This window comes from Diplotaxodon limnothrissa, linkage group LG1 (genome assembly GCF_057381915.1).
Source record: "Diplotaxodon limnothrissa isolate DT_005_m linkage group LG1, D_limnothrissa_male_GT1.1, whole genome shotgun sequence".
Classification (NCBI taxonomy): domain Eukaryota; kingdom Metazoa; phylum Chordata; class Actinopteri; order Cichliformes; family Cichlidae; genus Diplotaxodon; species Diplotaxodon limnothrissa.
Window position 1 is genome coordinate 23,863,945 of NC_140596.1, and position 14,387 is coordinate 23,878,331.

Below are 14,387 nucleotides of genomic sequence, written 5' to 3' on the forward strand. Positions count from 1 at the left end.
CCACAGTTTTCATCATCCCTGCAGAAAAACAGCTGCTGACTCATCGTTTTACTTCTCCGCTCCCTGTAGTTGTCTCAGTCTCTCATTTACGCCACTACGGGAAAGGGTCACTGCTCATCAGTGCCTGGCTCTTTTCTGTCATGTGTGTGTGTACCAGTGTTATTCTCAGCTGTGATAGCATTTTAAATAGAAAAGAGAATTCTTAAGAAGTGTTTAGTACCACACCTGTGTACTTGACTATGTGCGTATGTTTTTAGTCTTTTATTTTATTCAAATTGTTGACCCAACTTGTTTCCGACATTGGCTCAAAACCAGAAAACCCCAAAAAAACAGCTTGTTCGCAGCTATAATTATTCAGACCACGAACACAGTTAATGGTGTGTAATTCTAATACGAGCACAACACAATCCATGTTACCGTTTGATGTGTTTTTCAACAGGCCACTTGTAAGCACGAGCGGAAGATTGCCAGCTTACGGACTCAGCAGCAACACATTTGCAAGCGTTTGAAGGAGACAGAAACGCGTTTCCTGGAAAACGACGGCTGGCTTCACCGCGTCGAGAACGAGATTAGGTTGTTGAAGTCGAACGATCAAACCACAGAGGTGAGTTGAACTCGTTGGCCCGTTGTTTGTTTGTTTGTTTTTTGGGGGGGGGGGGTTTAACTGGCAGTACGAAAAGAGCAATTCACTGGCAAACATGAATCAACTTCTATCTTCCTTTAATTTGTTTATTTATTAAGTATTTCTGATCATTTTACGCAATCAAGATTGTTAATACTTGTCAGTCTTTGATCAGTAGAGCCAAATAGTAAGTAACACTACCTAATTACATAACTTGGAAGACAAGTGAGCACGATTATATGAAGAGAAAAACTTTACAATGTGGGTTACATCCGTCAAAACTCACTGCTTGGTGTTTTTTGTTTGTTTATTTTGGAAGGTGGGCTGTGTCTCTACTGGTGTCGTGACTGTCTTTGTTTTCTTCCCATCTGTTCTCCCAGTAATTAGAACCGTGCTCATTTTATTTCTCTAGCTCACTCGTGGATCACTGAAGAGAATAAATCAATACCCTTTACTCATCCCTCACACAGCAGCCAGTTACCTAAAACCATGTCCATGTTATTTTTTTCTGCTTTATCCTTTCTTCCAGGAACTGACCCAGAACTATGACGCATCCACCCGGTCAAATGTTCTCTCTGCTGTTGTTTCGTAGTTTCTTTACGTCAGAGTTCCCTTTTTTTTCTTTTTCTTTTTTTATTCCCCATCTTTTTCCCCTCCCTTTCCTTACCCCGAGTTGACAGCTTTTCTGGTGAAACATGGATGAACTTTGTGTCTTTTCCCTAGTATCCTAACCCCTCTGCCATCTTTTTTTTTTCTTGGTTCTTCTTCTTTTTTCTTCTTCTAATTCTGCCCTCCAGAGTACTTATGTTAGAATGGCTTTTGACTTGTCACTTCTGCTGTCTGACCTCAATTCTCCCCTTGGTTTAGGTGTTAGAGAAGAAGCTACACTGCCACAGATTTGAGCTGCAGGTAAATGATCTCAAACAACACATCAAGCAGATGGTCAAGCTCACCAACCTGCAGGATCAGGAAAACAAGCGCATGCAAAAGTAGGTTGGGCCAGAGTGAATTCACTCTGAATTAAGTGAACTCTTACTGCGGCACACCCGGAGAAGTTTGAAAGATCGTTTTCCCGCTTCTTTTCAGAATGGTGAATATCTTGCTGCCAGCTTATAGTCGGCATTATTCTGCGCTGCGTGGAGCCGGGCTGACCACAGAAGCTGACGAGACGGACAACCAAGAACTCGAACACCTTGTGCTGAGGGAGAGGGGCGTGGTCTGGGCTGACCAGGAAGGGGCGGGGCCGCAGCAGAAAGGTGGAGGGATTTGTGTGGAGTCACAGGAGACAAATGAGGCAGGAAAAATTGGACTCCGCAGCGAGCTGGCACCTGTCCTCTCTTTCACACATCTGCAATACCACCAGAATAGCCCCTGCAGTAAGTCATCACACTTTTACCACCCTATTCACTCTTTGGCTACTAGGTTGCATACGTGAAGAGGAGGGCAAGTAATGCTAATGAACGTTAAATATGTTTGTTTTTAGTTCACCGGGGAATACAGAAATTATGAACAGCACAAAATCCAGTTGGAGAAATAAGGGGAGATACATTTACCCAGTTCTTCAGGTGTATTTGACAATCTCACTTCTACCAGAAGCAATCAAAGAGAGCAAGAGAGAAATAAAGAGAAGGGTTTTGATGCTAAATGAGCCTGTGTCAGTCATTTATGGGAGGAAAAGTTTTGTGTTATGAAAAGGAAGCTTCTAGGTTTTTTCATCCACATCTTGTTTGTAATTACCACAGCACCCCTTCAGTAAATCCATACAGGAGTTTTTTTTTTATGCCAGAAGAGTGTTGGGGTGTCTCAAGCTGGATTTACACTAATCAATCAAATAGCCAGTATCAGTTTATTGACTTAAGATACTAAGGTAAGTGCGGACATGTAACATCTGTGTGAAAGGTTTCCAGTTCAGTGCGTATCATTATATGAATACTAACCTTTAAAGAATTCAGTATATTGTGATTTTTAACGTAACATTGTCATTATTTAGTGTAACACATTTTGAAAAGGGGATGTAAGGTTCACATATGTTAATGCTTATCCCGTACCTCCCCAGTTTGTCTTACAATTGAGCGTATCCAGTGTTCGGATCACAAGTTCTTCTGACACCAAGTCTACATGTGTGACACCTAGAAGCAAGTTTTTATTACAGCATCAAATATAAAAATTCAGTTGTGCTATAAGGTAGTTTGGTAAGGGGGAGTGTTTATGGCATTAGTCCAGGTCTATTGTGTGTGGCGGGACCCACGAGACGGCACAGTTCATTTTTAACTGTCATCTCTGCATGACCTAGCAGCACTGGGCCCTCGTGACATATAAGCCATGACAGACAGTGGAGCATGAACTGAAGCCGGCCAACAATATTCACTTACTTTGATGGTTGTCTGTTGTTTGTCATGCAGTAAATTTTGACTTGGCTGTCTGCGCCGCTGCTTGCATGTTCAGTATCGTATTACTTTTCGTTTTTGGTGACTTTTAATGAAATACGTCGACAGTAAAAGGAGGAATCCGATCACTCGTGAATAGCGGCGTTGCAGCCTCTCTTGGGTTATAGTTTCGGTTGTAAATGATTATTAGGTGTTTTTGTACACACGCCAAAACACTTGAAGTTGTTCTTTGGGGAATTCATTATGAATAAAAGTTGGAGGTTTATGCCGCTATTGTTTTCCTGACTTCACATCTCTGCCACATTCGTGCATCATGCATTGGCTTTGACAAAGTTGTTTTTTAAAATGTTGTTTGTCCTGCACATTTTACGTTAGCCAGATTGCCTTTTTTTTTTTTTCTTCCATGATAGAATCACGATTTGTTACTGACTGAACATCTGCGCTGCCTTCACAGAGAAAATTGGATAAGAAGCGCTCACAAATGTTTCACCTTCGTATTCTTCTTTGTCACGAATGCATTCAGTGAATCATCTCACTCAATTTTAAAATATATATCCATGTGATTTTACCAAAAAACTTGTGAAAATGTTACATTGTATGAAAGAAAATCTAAGAAAATTGATCCTGTAGTGTTTTAATGACACTTGAAAGTTTTATTCACAGGTTCAGAGAGGCACGCGAAAAGATTGTGCAATCCTTCTCCATCACCAAAAGGTAAGTCAGCTCTGCTCTCTGGTTAGTAATTACTCTAAAGTCCCTGCGTACTTGTTAATCCTACTCACTTTTAGTCATTCACCTATTTGTGCTCCCCCTCATCACCTTTTTACCATCAATTACTCAAACACAAATTAACAGACAGTTTTATGTATAACGGAAGCAGAAACCAGTTGGTAAAGTGTTTGTTTTTTTTATTTTTTTTGTTGTTTTTTTTTTTATTAATTACCATGTAAACTGGAAATTGATGTGTTCGCCTTCATTTCTACCTTGCTGTGTTTAGCTGTGAAGAACTTGTTCAGAGCCATAAAATACACAATAAAAATCAGACACGTAATATAATGTGATTTATAGTTGCGCCGCTGACCCTCTGTCCCGGCCAAAAGTTGAATAATGAAATGAGCTGAATGCTCGCAAGCTGTTTTCTAGAGGGAACTCTGTACATGCAGAGCCTTTAGGGGAAAGTCACACAAAAATCTTTGTGAAATATGGCTGTTCAAATTGCCTGTAATGATATTTACTGCAGGTGGTCTACATTTCATTGAAACTTATTGTGGGAAATGTTACGTCTGAAGAAAATACTTCTGCCAGATGACCAGAGTTTCTTGAATGGAAATGAAATATGGAGGCATCAGGGAGTTTGTCACCACCTCTATTAAATTTCCCTGCAATATATTGTAATAAGCGAGCTCTGATAGTGCACCGACTTGTTTTTCTGATATAAAAGGCTCCACTCTCTGCTTGGTCTGTCTGACCATGACTAGTCTTTATACTTTGCTGGTCAAACAAGGTTTTATTGTTCTTTTTTCCATTTGCTCTTATTAGTTCCACATAGCAGCACCTTTTCCTGTCTGCACACATGCTGCATTTGTTTGACTTAAATGGACAACCTTTGCCTTTTAATGCTTTGTTAGACACAACCAGAAAACTGTGGGTACATCTAATGGAAAAACTCCAATGGATACAGTTATCTTTCTTAATTGAGTATATAACGATGCACATAGCAATGAACAAAAAACAGGAATTTTAGGTACATTAAAGTATCTCGAACCACTAAAGTCACTAATCCGTCAGTGCATACTCGCCAGATCCTTTGGGGCGTGGCTTGTTCTGGTGCATTACACAAACGGCCGATGGGATCAGGGTTTCGGGAGTCCCAGAGAATACTTGGACACTGTGTCGCATGTCTTCGGCTTTTCCTGATGTGGCAGGCTGTATTATTTTCCAGTACGCAGCGGTCATCTGGGAGCGTCGCTGCAAAGGGAGGGGATTGAGCTGGGCCTGCGGCAGTGTTTGGTTTGGTCCACTAAGTAGTAACCTCTGAGGCAGAAAATGTGAACAAGAACACAATCATAGTAACAGATACAGGAAGTTTTTAGACTTAACCTCGAGTACTGCAAGTTAGTAAAGTGGACGTCACTGCTGTGTTTGTGTCTTTCTGAAGAATTTTAGTAGTATCCAAGTAATGTTATGGCTTACATCCATCCACTAAAAGCAGCATCAACCCCAAAACCCAGGTTTCTCAGCAGGACATTGCTTTGCGAAGAGATGATCATTGGGCTCCACGTCACCTGCCAGTGGATTTAATGTTCTGACTGACAAGTAGAGGTGTGCATGCAAGCCTTTTTGAGACTAACCAACAGCTTGATTGGCACCACTCACATGACACATCATATGAGTGGTGTAATTTGGGTGCTTAGTAACTGCATCACTATTTTTCTTTCATTTGTATCATGTACAGTTTGCAATTTCATCTCAGTTCACTTGCACTTACTGACGCACACTTGCATCCTTCAAAAACAACTCTGCCCATCTTGGATTCAGTCCAGAGGCAATAGTCGTACATGCATGTCATATATGCACGCAGCACTCGTGTTATATACACACGAGTGCTGCGCAAAAAGCATTTTTCCAGTTTACAGACATAATGATACAGAGATGAAATGGCACAGGTTTTTAAGTTAAGGTGGCTTATTTTTAGCATTCAGACAAAGTGCTCTGATCTTCTCATGGTGCTGTTTGTCAGTCCCTCACTGCTTCCTCGGCTCTTAATGGAAGTCACTGCAGCATGTTAAGAAAAATAGCTCCACCCTGCAGCTCGCAAAGCCAATCAAATTTCATCGGTTTTAGAGGGTTGTGGTTTCAAAGGAGCGTTAACTCTTTGTGGAGTGCTTTATAGCAGCAATTTACACAAACGTGATCACAGTAAAAGAGACTTTCAGCCTTTTACTGTTAATAATTATAAGACCACAGATGCATTTATTAATAGTTCTGTGATTTTTCATTCAGCTATCTCCCACTGCCTCCCACAGGCTGTTCTTTTTATATCTTTCTGTTCGATCTTGTTTCTAAATTCTCCCATCTACTCTTTTTTTTTTTTTTTTTTTTTTTTTTTTTTTTTTTTTTTTAACCCCACCCGTTAGATCCTTTTTTCTTCAAACATCTTTCAGTGTGCCCCCTCCCTCCATTCTACCTTTCTTTCCCTCCTACCCTCAAATGTTTTTCTGTGTCTGTCTAGCATCTAACCCTCCCAATCCCTCTTGAGCTTCATTCATGAAAATGCAGATCCACAGCAGGGCAGGAAAAAACGTCAACAGATGTAAACTCCCCTGCTCCACCAACCAGAAAAGGCGCACTATAAAAAACAGGCAGCAGCAACCAGGCGACCCTAATTCAGTGCAGCCTCCACCAGAAATAGCAACTCATGCATGTATTAATCCCCTACAAGCCAAAAATATGTGATTGAAGGAACTCTGCTGCCATTTATTGCTGGGGACAACTTCAGCCACAGGAAAGGTCTATTTATCACCGTTTCCTCACTCTGTGTGGTGTCTGAAGTCTGACTCACATTTGCTAAATATTGCATTTGATATTTAGGGGAATGTATAAATCAGTCATTCACCTTTGCATTTAGTGTTCTCGTTTCCTTTATGTGCTGGCTTCTTTCCCTTTTAGCCTCCTCCCTCACCCCTACCACACTGCTACAGGAAATGCCATGAGTGTAACTACTGCTAATGGGATGCAGACACCTTGATTTAACCTCATTCTGCGATGGAGCCTGTAAAAGTTTTTGTTCTTGCTGCTGTGTTTAAATGCACCACTGCGACATGGATATACATCAATGTGACAAAAACGTGCTTCAGAAAATATCATCTGTATAAACATACTTGATATAAAATAATATACAACGGGGGGGGGTGACCATATTTGGATAAAAAGGTGGACATATGTTAATATTTAGTCGAATTCACATCAGCATTCATTTCAAGGTTGATTTTCACAGTGAATGAAATACTACACAATAATAGTTATTATAACAGCAAGTAACCCCCTGCAACAACTCACTAACTGGTCAGGGAATGCACTTTTTTCTCCCCAAACAGTCTCTAGGCCCGTATTGACTAAGGTTTTCGGAGTCACTCTTCCAGCGAACACCATCAGCCATCCTGGGAGGGCTAATTTCTGGTTGACATCTGGTCTCTAAACCCAATTGACCAGAATCTGACACATTTAACCCTTCGTATTAACTAAGCATCATACAGGCCGCTTCAACTGTTCACCCAAATTGTGTTTCAGTTGAGGTCATTGTCATACTTTCTGACAAGAATCGGTACTCCTCTTAGAGCATTGGTCAGGTTCTCTCACAAAATACTACACGTTTTCTCAGAATGTAACTTTAAATCAATTTGTTAAAAACAAAGCAGAACAACACCAGCAGTTGTAGCTACTGTTATGTGTTTAAGCTCCACGTTTTTAATAACAATGCACGCCTCAGTTTTGACTTTGTAGAGTTAATGTTTACAGGTTGGGAACTGTGCATAATGGCTCCAACACCAGTGATCACATTTTTAGTGTAACTTAAGGGAACGGTCTAATTTCTCTGTGACATTATTTAAATTGCACTCTTTAGCTCAGGGCTTACTCTTAAGCGCGTATAACTGATAGAGTATTGGGGACTGCATCATTTGGGAAGAAATGTGTTTACCGTTAAAGTGGTTTAATTTGCTTTCACTTCCAAGGCCCGCAGTTGTGAGGAACACGTTGATAAGAAAGGTCGAAATAATGTCAGCTTATTAGTTGTTGCCAATCATTTCTCAAGGACCAAATGTGGGGCAGGCCACAGGCTTGAATTATTGTCTAAGAAGTGATACAAAGGTCTATTGACAAAATAGTCAACAAACACAGTAATCGTCAAAGGTACACTCAGTTGCTAAGTGTCGATCAAGTCCATACGGGGGGAATAACCTTTCCGTGCGCTTCCACGTGTGGAAAATGGTCGAATGACGCTGCAAAATGTTCAGTTCTAAAATATAAATAACCTATTGCAGAGGTGGTTTTAATACTGTTAGCAAACATTGTAGTCACGGAATAAAATGGGGACATTGCTGACATACATCCTCTTCCATCATGTGACCGGCTGAAAACACATACGGCATCTGGAGCAATAAACTCTGGATACACAGTGTGTGCATAGGAAATGAATTCAGGAAACAGGAAGCCGTATACAGGGGCATTCCACTTTAATTTTTTCCACTTTCTCAGTCCAGGTTTGACCATCTGTGACTGTTCAAATATTAGTTTTTTTGATAAGAATCCGTATATGAAATGGGTTGGTCCTAACAGTCATTGAAATGTGTTGGTCTCAACAATTTTGAGAAATGCTTTGTACAAAATTTGACCAAATAAGCAACAAAGTTAAAGTTTATTTTAATTATATTCATTAAGAGTTCCAACAGTTTAAGAAAAAAAAAAATCAATCTGCTTTCAAAGGGCTGTGTGGGTGTGTTTTGATTAGCACTGACAGTGCCATGCATAAGCAACCAACCCGCAGTTTTCATCAGAATCTGATCAGATATTTGCTGAGTTGATAGATTGATGCAACACGCCTTTTTGTTTTCTTTACTGAGTCTGGGCGCTTTTAAAGATATCAAAAAAGATATCAGTAAAACAGAAAAAACAAATATATAAATAATTAGATTTGTTTTAAGAAAATGTTAGGCCCCTGATAAAAATAAGAGCAGCCATTATCTTTCCTGTTGGTGGGAATAATGTTGTTTATTATTGTGTCTTCTGATTTGGACTGATTTTACTGCTGCTGTTTGGTTTTCCAGGCAAAGGAAATCAAACAGATGTGGCACAGGAATCACTTCCCAGAATGCCCATCAGGAGAAATTTATCTGCGTTACTTCCACCGCAAAGCCCCCGCACAGTTGCTGCTAGCCAAGAATTTGAGGAGGACATGTTTCCTCTCCAGTGCACGCCAGAACCGTGTCAAAAAAACACCCAGGCCCAGCTGCCAGGCTCCTCCAGTGCCATGGATCCAAACATGACCTTTGAAGTTATAGACAATGAAGACCAAGCTGCAAGTAACGCAACCATCATAATAAGCAGCAGTAGTCCGTGTCAAGCATCAACGTCCACAGACGTCTCGGGTCAACCTAACAAAGACATGGAGGGGAATCAGATGACCACCAAACGGTAAAATAAAAAAACAAAAAAAATTAATTTTAACGGCAAATGTTTGTTTCAGCTGTTATCTATGCTTTCAGTGAGTGTATCTTACAGTAGAGCTTAATTTTTTATTGTATAAGACAGCAAAACAACTTCAGCATTCGTGCTACGGCAACTCCCTGGTGCAACATTCAGGCACATTTCCACATTAGGTTTTTGCACAGTTTGCACACGATTTCTCTTGCTAGTCTTGAGTGAGAGCTGAAAAAATACTTGATCTATAACCCCTTTATTCATCCACCAAACAGGTTTTCTCAACACGAGCTGGTAATGTTACAAAAACAGAAGCAGAAGCACAGTGGGTTAAACTGTATGAGTCAGACTCTTAACAGAATTAGTTAAACAAATTACATTTTTAAAAGCTGGTTTACAAGTACTAATGCAGCCTTTTAATTCTTTCCACAAGATCTTTAAAATCATCCCCTAAATGTTTCAAAGCACACGGTAACTAAACCACCCACAACTGGTAAATCCTTCAGACTTTAATCAAAACAAGATAGAGAGTAGAGTTATTCTCACCAGCACCAAGTCTTCAGAGTGGAACATTGGGCAAAGAGGCTTAAGTCAACTGAGCTGAGCAGTGACCTTGTGTCTTCGGCTGGAAGTGCCAAACAAAATGAGAATCGTTCTTACTTGTTGGATAAATTTGTTCCTGACCAACCTCAAAAGCAAAACGCATCACCTCAAACAATGAAATGGCTCCACAAACAATCTGCCTGGTTTCAAAACATCTTCACTACAGCACAAATACACTGCATCATGACAAGCTGTTTTTTCCTCAAATAATAAATATCATATTGTGGGTGGCTGTAGCTCAGGTGGCAGAGCAGGTCAGCCACTAATCAGAAGGTCGGTGGTTTGATCCCAGGCTGCATCCTGGCTGCATGCCAAATATCCTTGGGTAAGATACTAACCCCATGTTTGCCTACTGGTGGTGGTCAGAGGGCCCGGTGGCGCCTGTGTCCGGCAGCCTCGCCTCTGTCAGTGCGCCCCAGGGCAGCTGTGGCTACAATGTAGCTTGCTATCGCCAGTGTGTGAATGTGTGTGTGAATGGGTGGATGACTGAATGTAGTGTAAAGCGCTTTGGGGTCCTATGGACTAGAAAAGCGCTATACAAATGCAGGCCATTTACCATCATTGCTAATCCAGCCTTTAAGAGAGCACTTGCCCTCCAGCTGCTGCTAGATGGAGGAAAAAAGACCAGAGCTTTACGTATGGTTAATGCAACATCCACAATTAATTTGCCATATATGAACACCTTAATAAAAGCAGCGCATTCTGGTATGCATTAACACAACATCACAATCTTCCCCGCTGCAGACCTCGTCGTAAATTCACCCCAACGTCAGACTGTGCAGTCTTTAGTAAAATTGCTACATGTCAGACTCCACAGGCCTCAGTTAGCATGTTAGATGTTAAAGATCATAACAGTACAATTAGAAAAAGACTGAACAAATATTACTTGTTTGACCAGAACAAACCACAAGGCTTGTGGAACAATGTCCTTAGAACAGCTGAGACCAAAGTGGCGAACTTTGACCATTATGCAGAAAGCTATATTTGGTGAAAAACAAACACAGCATATTGGCACAGACACCTCGTACCAGCTGGCAAGCACGGAGGGGCGATGATTTGGGTTTGTTTTAAAGCCACACGACCTGTTCACCTTGCAGTCACTGAGTCAACCATGAACTTCGAAGTATTCTTGAGTCAAATGTAAGGACATCTATCTGTCAGCTAAAGCTTGGCCTAAACTGGGTTAAGCAACAGGACAATGATCCCAAGCACAACAGCAAATCTCCAGCAGAATGACTGAAAAGGAAAAATCACGGTGTCGCAACGGCCCAGTCAAAGTCCAGACCTCAACCTGAAATGATGCAGAAAGACCTTAAGAGAGCTGTGCATAAATGAAAATCTGCAAACCTCAATGAACTGAAGTGATGTCGTAAAGAAAAAGAAAGATCAGTTTGCCACAAGATTACAGAGTCCTGTTTAAAAAAAAAAAAAGAGCCACACCCAACCAAAAATCATTGATTTACTGTTGAAAATGAGGTAGGATGCTCATTTTGCATAAGCCAACTTTTTGACAGCAAAGTTGGTATATCCAAATTCTGATTGCATGCACACCAGATATCAAGCTGAGAAATACACAACAAAAATTAAGATAGGTCAGGTGGATTTGAAGGGAAATGTGCCAAACAGCAGACTTGTCATGTAACATGAACCTTTGCTCTACAGACAACAGATCGCACCGCTCCAAGAAGCGAGACGCACCAACCCGACCTACATGAGTATGACGTCTGCTGCACAAGGGAAGCGAAAGTTTAACTGGTAATATACCTCTCTGTGTTTTTGGCCAATTAAGCTCTTAAAGCTGTTTAAAATGGCCACAAAAGTGACAACAGACATTTCTGACAGGACAGTGCTGAGTTTCTGGCCCTGATTACGTTTTCTGTTTTTCTTTTGTATTTTTGTTTTTTTGTGCTGTAGCAGCTTCAGAGAAGAGTTAACACATGCAGCAAAGCGCGTAAAGAAAGACTCCTTGGTGGCCCAGAGGCCACTCAGAGTGCATCGTTTTGTTGGTAAGTGTCAAAACAGGACATCCACAAACACACACTGTAAAGCCAGAACATTGAATGCCTGACCCAGCAAACGGTCACAGTGTATATTGACACCAGATATTGCTTTGAAAGACCAAACGCATTTATTGACTTGTGCATCTCTCTCATAACTCCAGAATTAATTCTGCTCTACATGTGAACCAGAAGGATGCTTTGATTTCATCACATTACATATGAATTTAGCGATCAGTAACCGAATGCTACTGAGATCCATCGGGAATAGAGGAGTACAGTTTTATTTATTCTTGACCATATCCTCTGTTTGGTGTTTCTTCCTCAGGTTCAGAGAACAAGCCTCGGAGAGTTGTGAGGAGCGCTTCTGAAGGATATCTTAACCTCATTGAACCGCAGAAACCCAAGTCCATTTTCTATAAAACATCTCAGCAGCTGAAACGAGTGGCTAAACGCATGTGAGGCAGCACTGAGCTCAAGTCATATCGCCTTTAAAAACACTTTCGACCCTGAACCTTTTCCATCCTCATTGGTGTTTTTAGAAGATCTTTTTTTTCTCCAAAGCTTAGAAGAAAGTGCTCAATCATGCAGAAATGCTAAATGTAATTGGATAAAAGTTCTACTGAGTCGCGTTTTATTTCCTTTCAGCCTTGCACTGAAGTGAACTTTCACTTGTACATAAGCATTGTATGGGCAGTTGTAGAACATTCAGATTATTCTTGATTTGTATTAGTTTGGAGCCTTTCTTTGTATTTTAACCTGTATTATTAAAGTTATGTTCACACTAACAGCAAAAAGAAAAAAAATGGATAAATCACTGTGTGTCCTGCAGATATTTTTGTACATTATGTACTTTGATCTATTTTCAAATGGTGATCAGCTTTTAGGTGACCACATTAACCAGGGCAGCTAATAACATCGAAACTGCTCGACTCTGAGCTGTTTGTGTTTCTTATTTTTATCCTGTACAGGTAATAACATGGGTTTATAGATATTTCATAATAAAAGTGCTTGTAAGAGAATCTGTGGTTTTTCAATAAAAAGATCCTTTTCATCAAAAAAAAGTAAAAAAGAAAGTAATATCTGCTTTTTGTGCCATTGATGCTGCGCGTGAATGTGGTTCTCAATGACGTTTCAGTTACAAGATGTTCCAACACTAAGTAAGTGACATCAGACGGCCTCAGAGAAGGTGAAAAATACAATGGCAGGCAAAATTGAACTGAGCTAGGAGTGAGTCACACATAACTCTTATTGTCTTCCTATAACATTCATATGCTTTTAGGAAAGAGATCGTGATTCCAGCGATGCTATCTTTACAGATGAAAGTACTTTGGTGTTGTGTTTGGGTGTTTTTTGCTCTGGTTTTTTTTTTTTTTGTTTGTTTTTTGTTCAATTGCCAAAAATATGTTTAAAAAGAACACATGGAAAAGGTGGAGACTGCCAGACCATTTACAATTGTCCTTCAAAGCGTAACACAATTGTCACATTGTTACTGTTTGGAAGTATTGGCTGTAAGGAGGAACAATGCACAAAGTTAGGCTGCACTCCAACACCAATGTAGGCAACTTAATTCAGGCTTCATACAAGTAAGGCAAATATGTCAAAGTGGCTCTCATATGGGGTTTAAGCACCACTCGCAGCAAGATAAGGCATTCAACCATATGCACAGAGAGCACAGAACGGCCCTAGCATGGATTTGAACAAGGGACCTTTGTCCTGTTAGGGTTAAATCACAGGATCAGAGAATTAAGTTTCCTTACCAAAGAGGTCTCTCTGGAGCATTTATAAATAAATAAATCTAACAGCTGCAAATAGGCATGTAAAGCAAAGCTGTCTGTAAATGTTGATATATGACTACTTTTTTCTTTCATATTTGGGCCATCAAGTTTTCTGCTTATGTCAATATAGCTGCTGATTTCCTTTATACTGAGCAAAAGATCCCCAGGTGGAGATACAAATCACTTTGGTGTTGCCTCATACATTAAAAAAAAAAAAAAAAAAAAAAGTCTTTTTCTTATACAGAAGGTATGTTAGAGTGATAGTGGTCAATAAAGGAATCGTGGTGGACTGCATTGAAAAGAAAACTACTTATCAGTTTACTGTCATGCACTAATTCATTGTAGGCCTCTCTTGTGAAACCAGCTCCCAGTTTGAATTCAGCACAGACACCCTCTCTACTTTTAGGATAAGACTTAAAACTACTTTTTTGATAATGCTAATAGATAAGGTGACCCTGAATTCTCCCTTAGTTACACTGTAATTGAAAATGCAATAGGTTTCTTCTTGACTCACTATGTTAGTGCTATCAGCATTAATCTCGTTAAAATGACGTTAACGCCATAACCGCATTAACATGGCAGATTTCCGTTAGCGAGTTCACGCGGATTGCCTCGTGTGTGGGGCTGCACGGCGTCAATGCGTTAGCGCTGTGCAGCGCCAATGCACTGTAGGCAATTTTCAACTTGGTTCTGTACTTGGTTATTTTCTCACTTTTTAAAATGATGCACATGTTTTGTGAAACCTGTGAAATCGTTTCCTAAATTGCTTGTGTTTTCTTTATTTGTGTCGAGCTCTTTTAAA

General features: G+C 40.3%; 1 protein-coding gene across 2 annotated transcripts in view; it reads left to right on the forward strand.

Annotated features, from left to right (window-relative positions):
* The window catches only part of kif18a (kinesin family member 18A), a 50,459-nt gene extending 38,190 nt beyond the window's left edge, over nucleotides 1–12,269 (forward strand). The window contains exons 11-18 of one of the 2 annotated variants that reach the window (XM_085355396.1): nucleotides 440–604; nucleotides 1,490–1,611; nucleotides 1,709–1,998; nucleotides 3,673–3,723; nucleotides 8,835–9,201; nucleotides 11,473–11,565; nucleotides 11,725–11,816; nucleotides 12,136–12,269. In XM_085355396.1, coding sequence (XP_085211522.1) covers nucleotides 440–604; nucleotides 1,490–1,611; nucleotides 1,709–1,998; nucleotides 3,673–3,723; nucleotides 8,835–9,201; nucleotides 11,473–11,565; nucleotides 11,725–11,816; nucleotides 12,136–12,269 — 1,314 coding nt within the window. The remainder of the gene's footprint in view (nucleotides 1–439; nucleotides 605–1,489; nucleotides 1,612–1,708; nucleotides 1,999–3,672; nucleotides 3,724–8,834; nucleotides 9,202–11,472; nucleotides 11,566–11,724; nucleotides 11,817–12,135) is intronic. The other variant, XM_085355405.1, reaches the window with a different exon arrangement.
* Nucleotides 12,270–14,387: the final 2,118 nt, after the last annotated feature.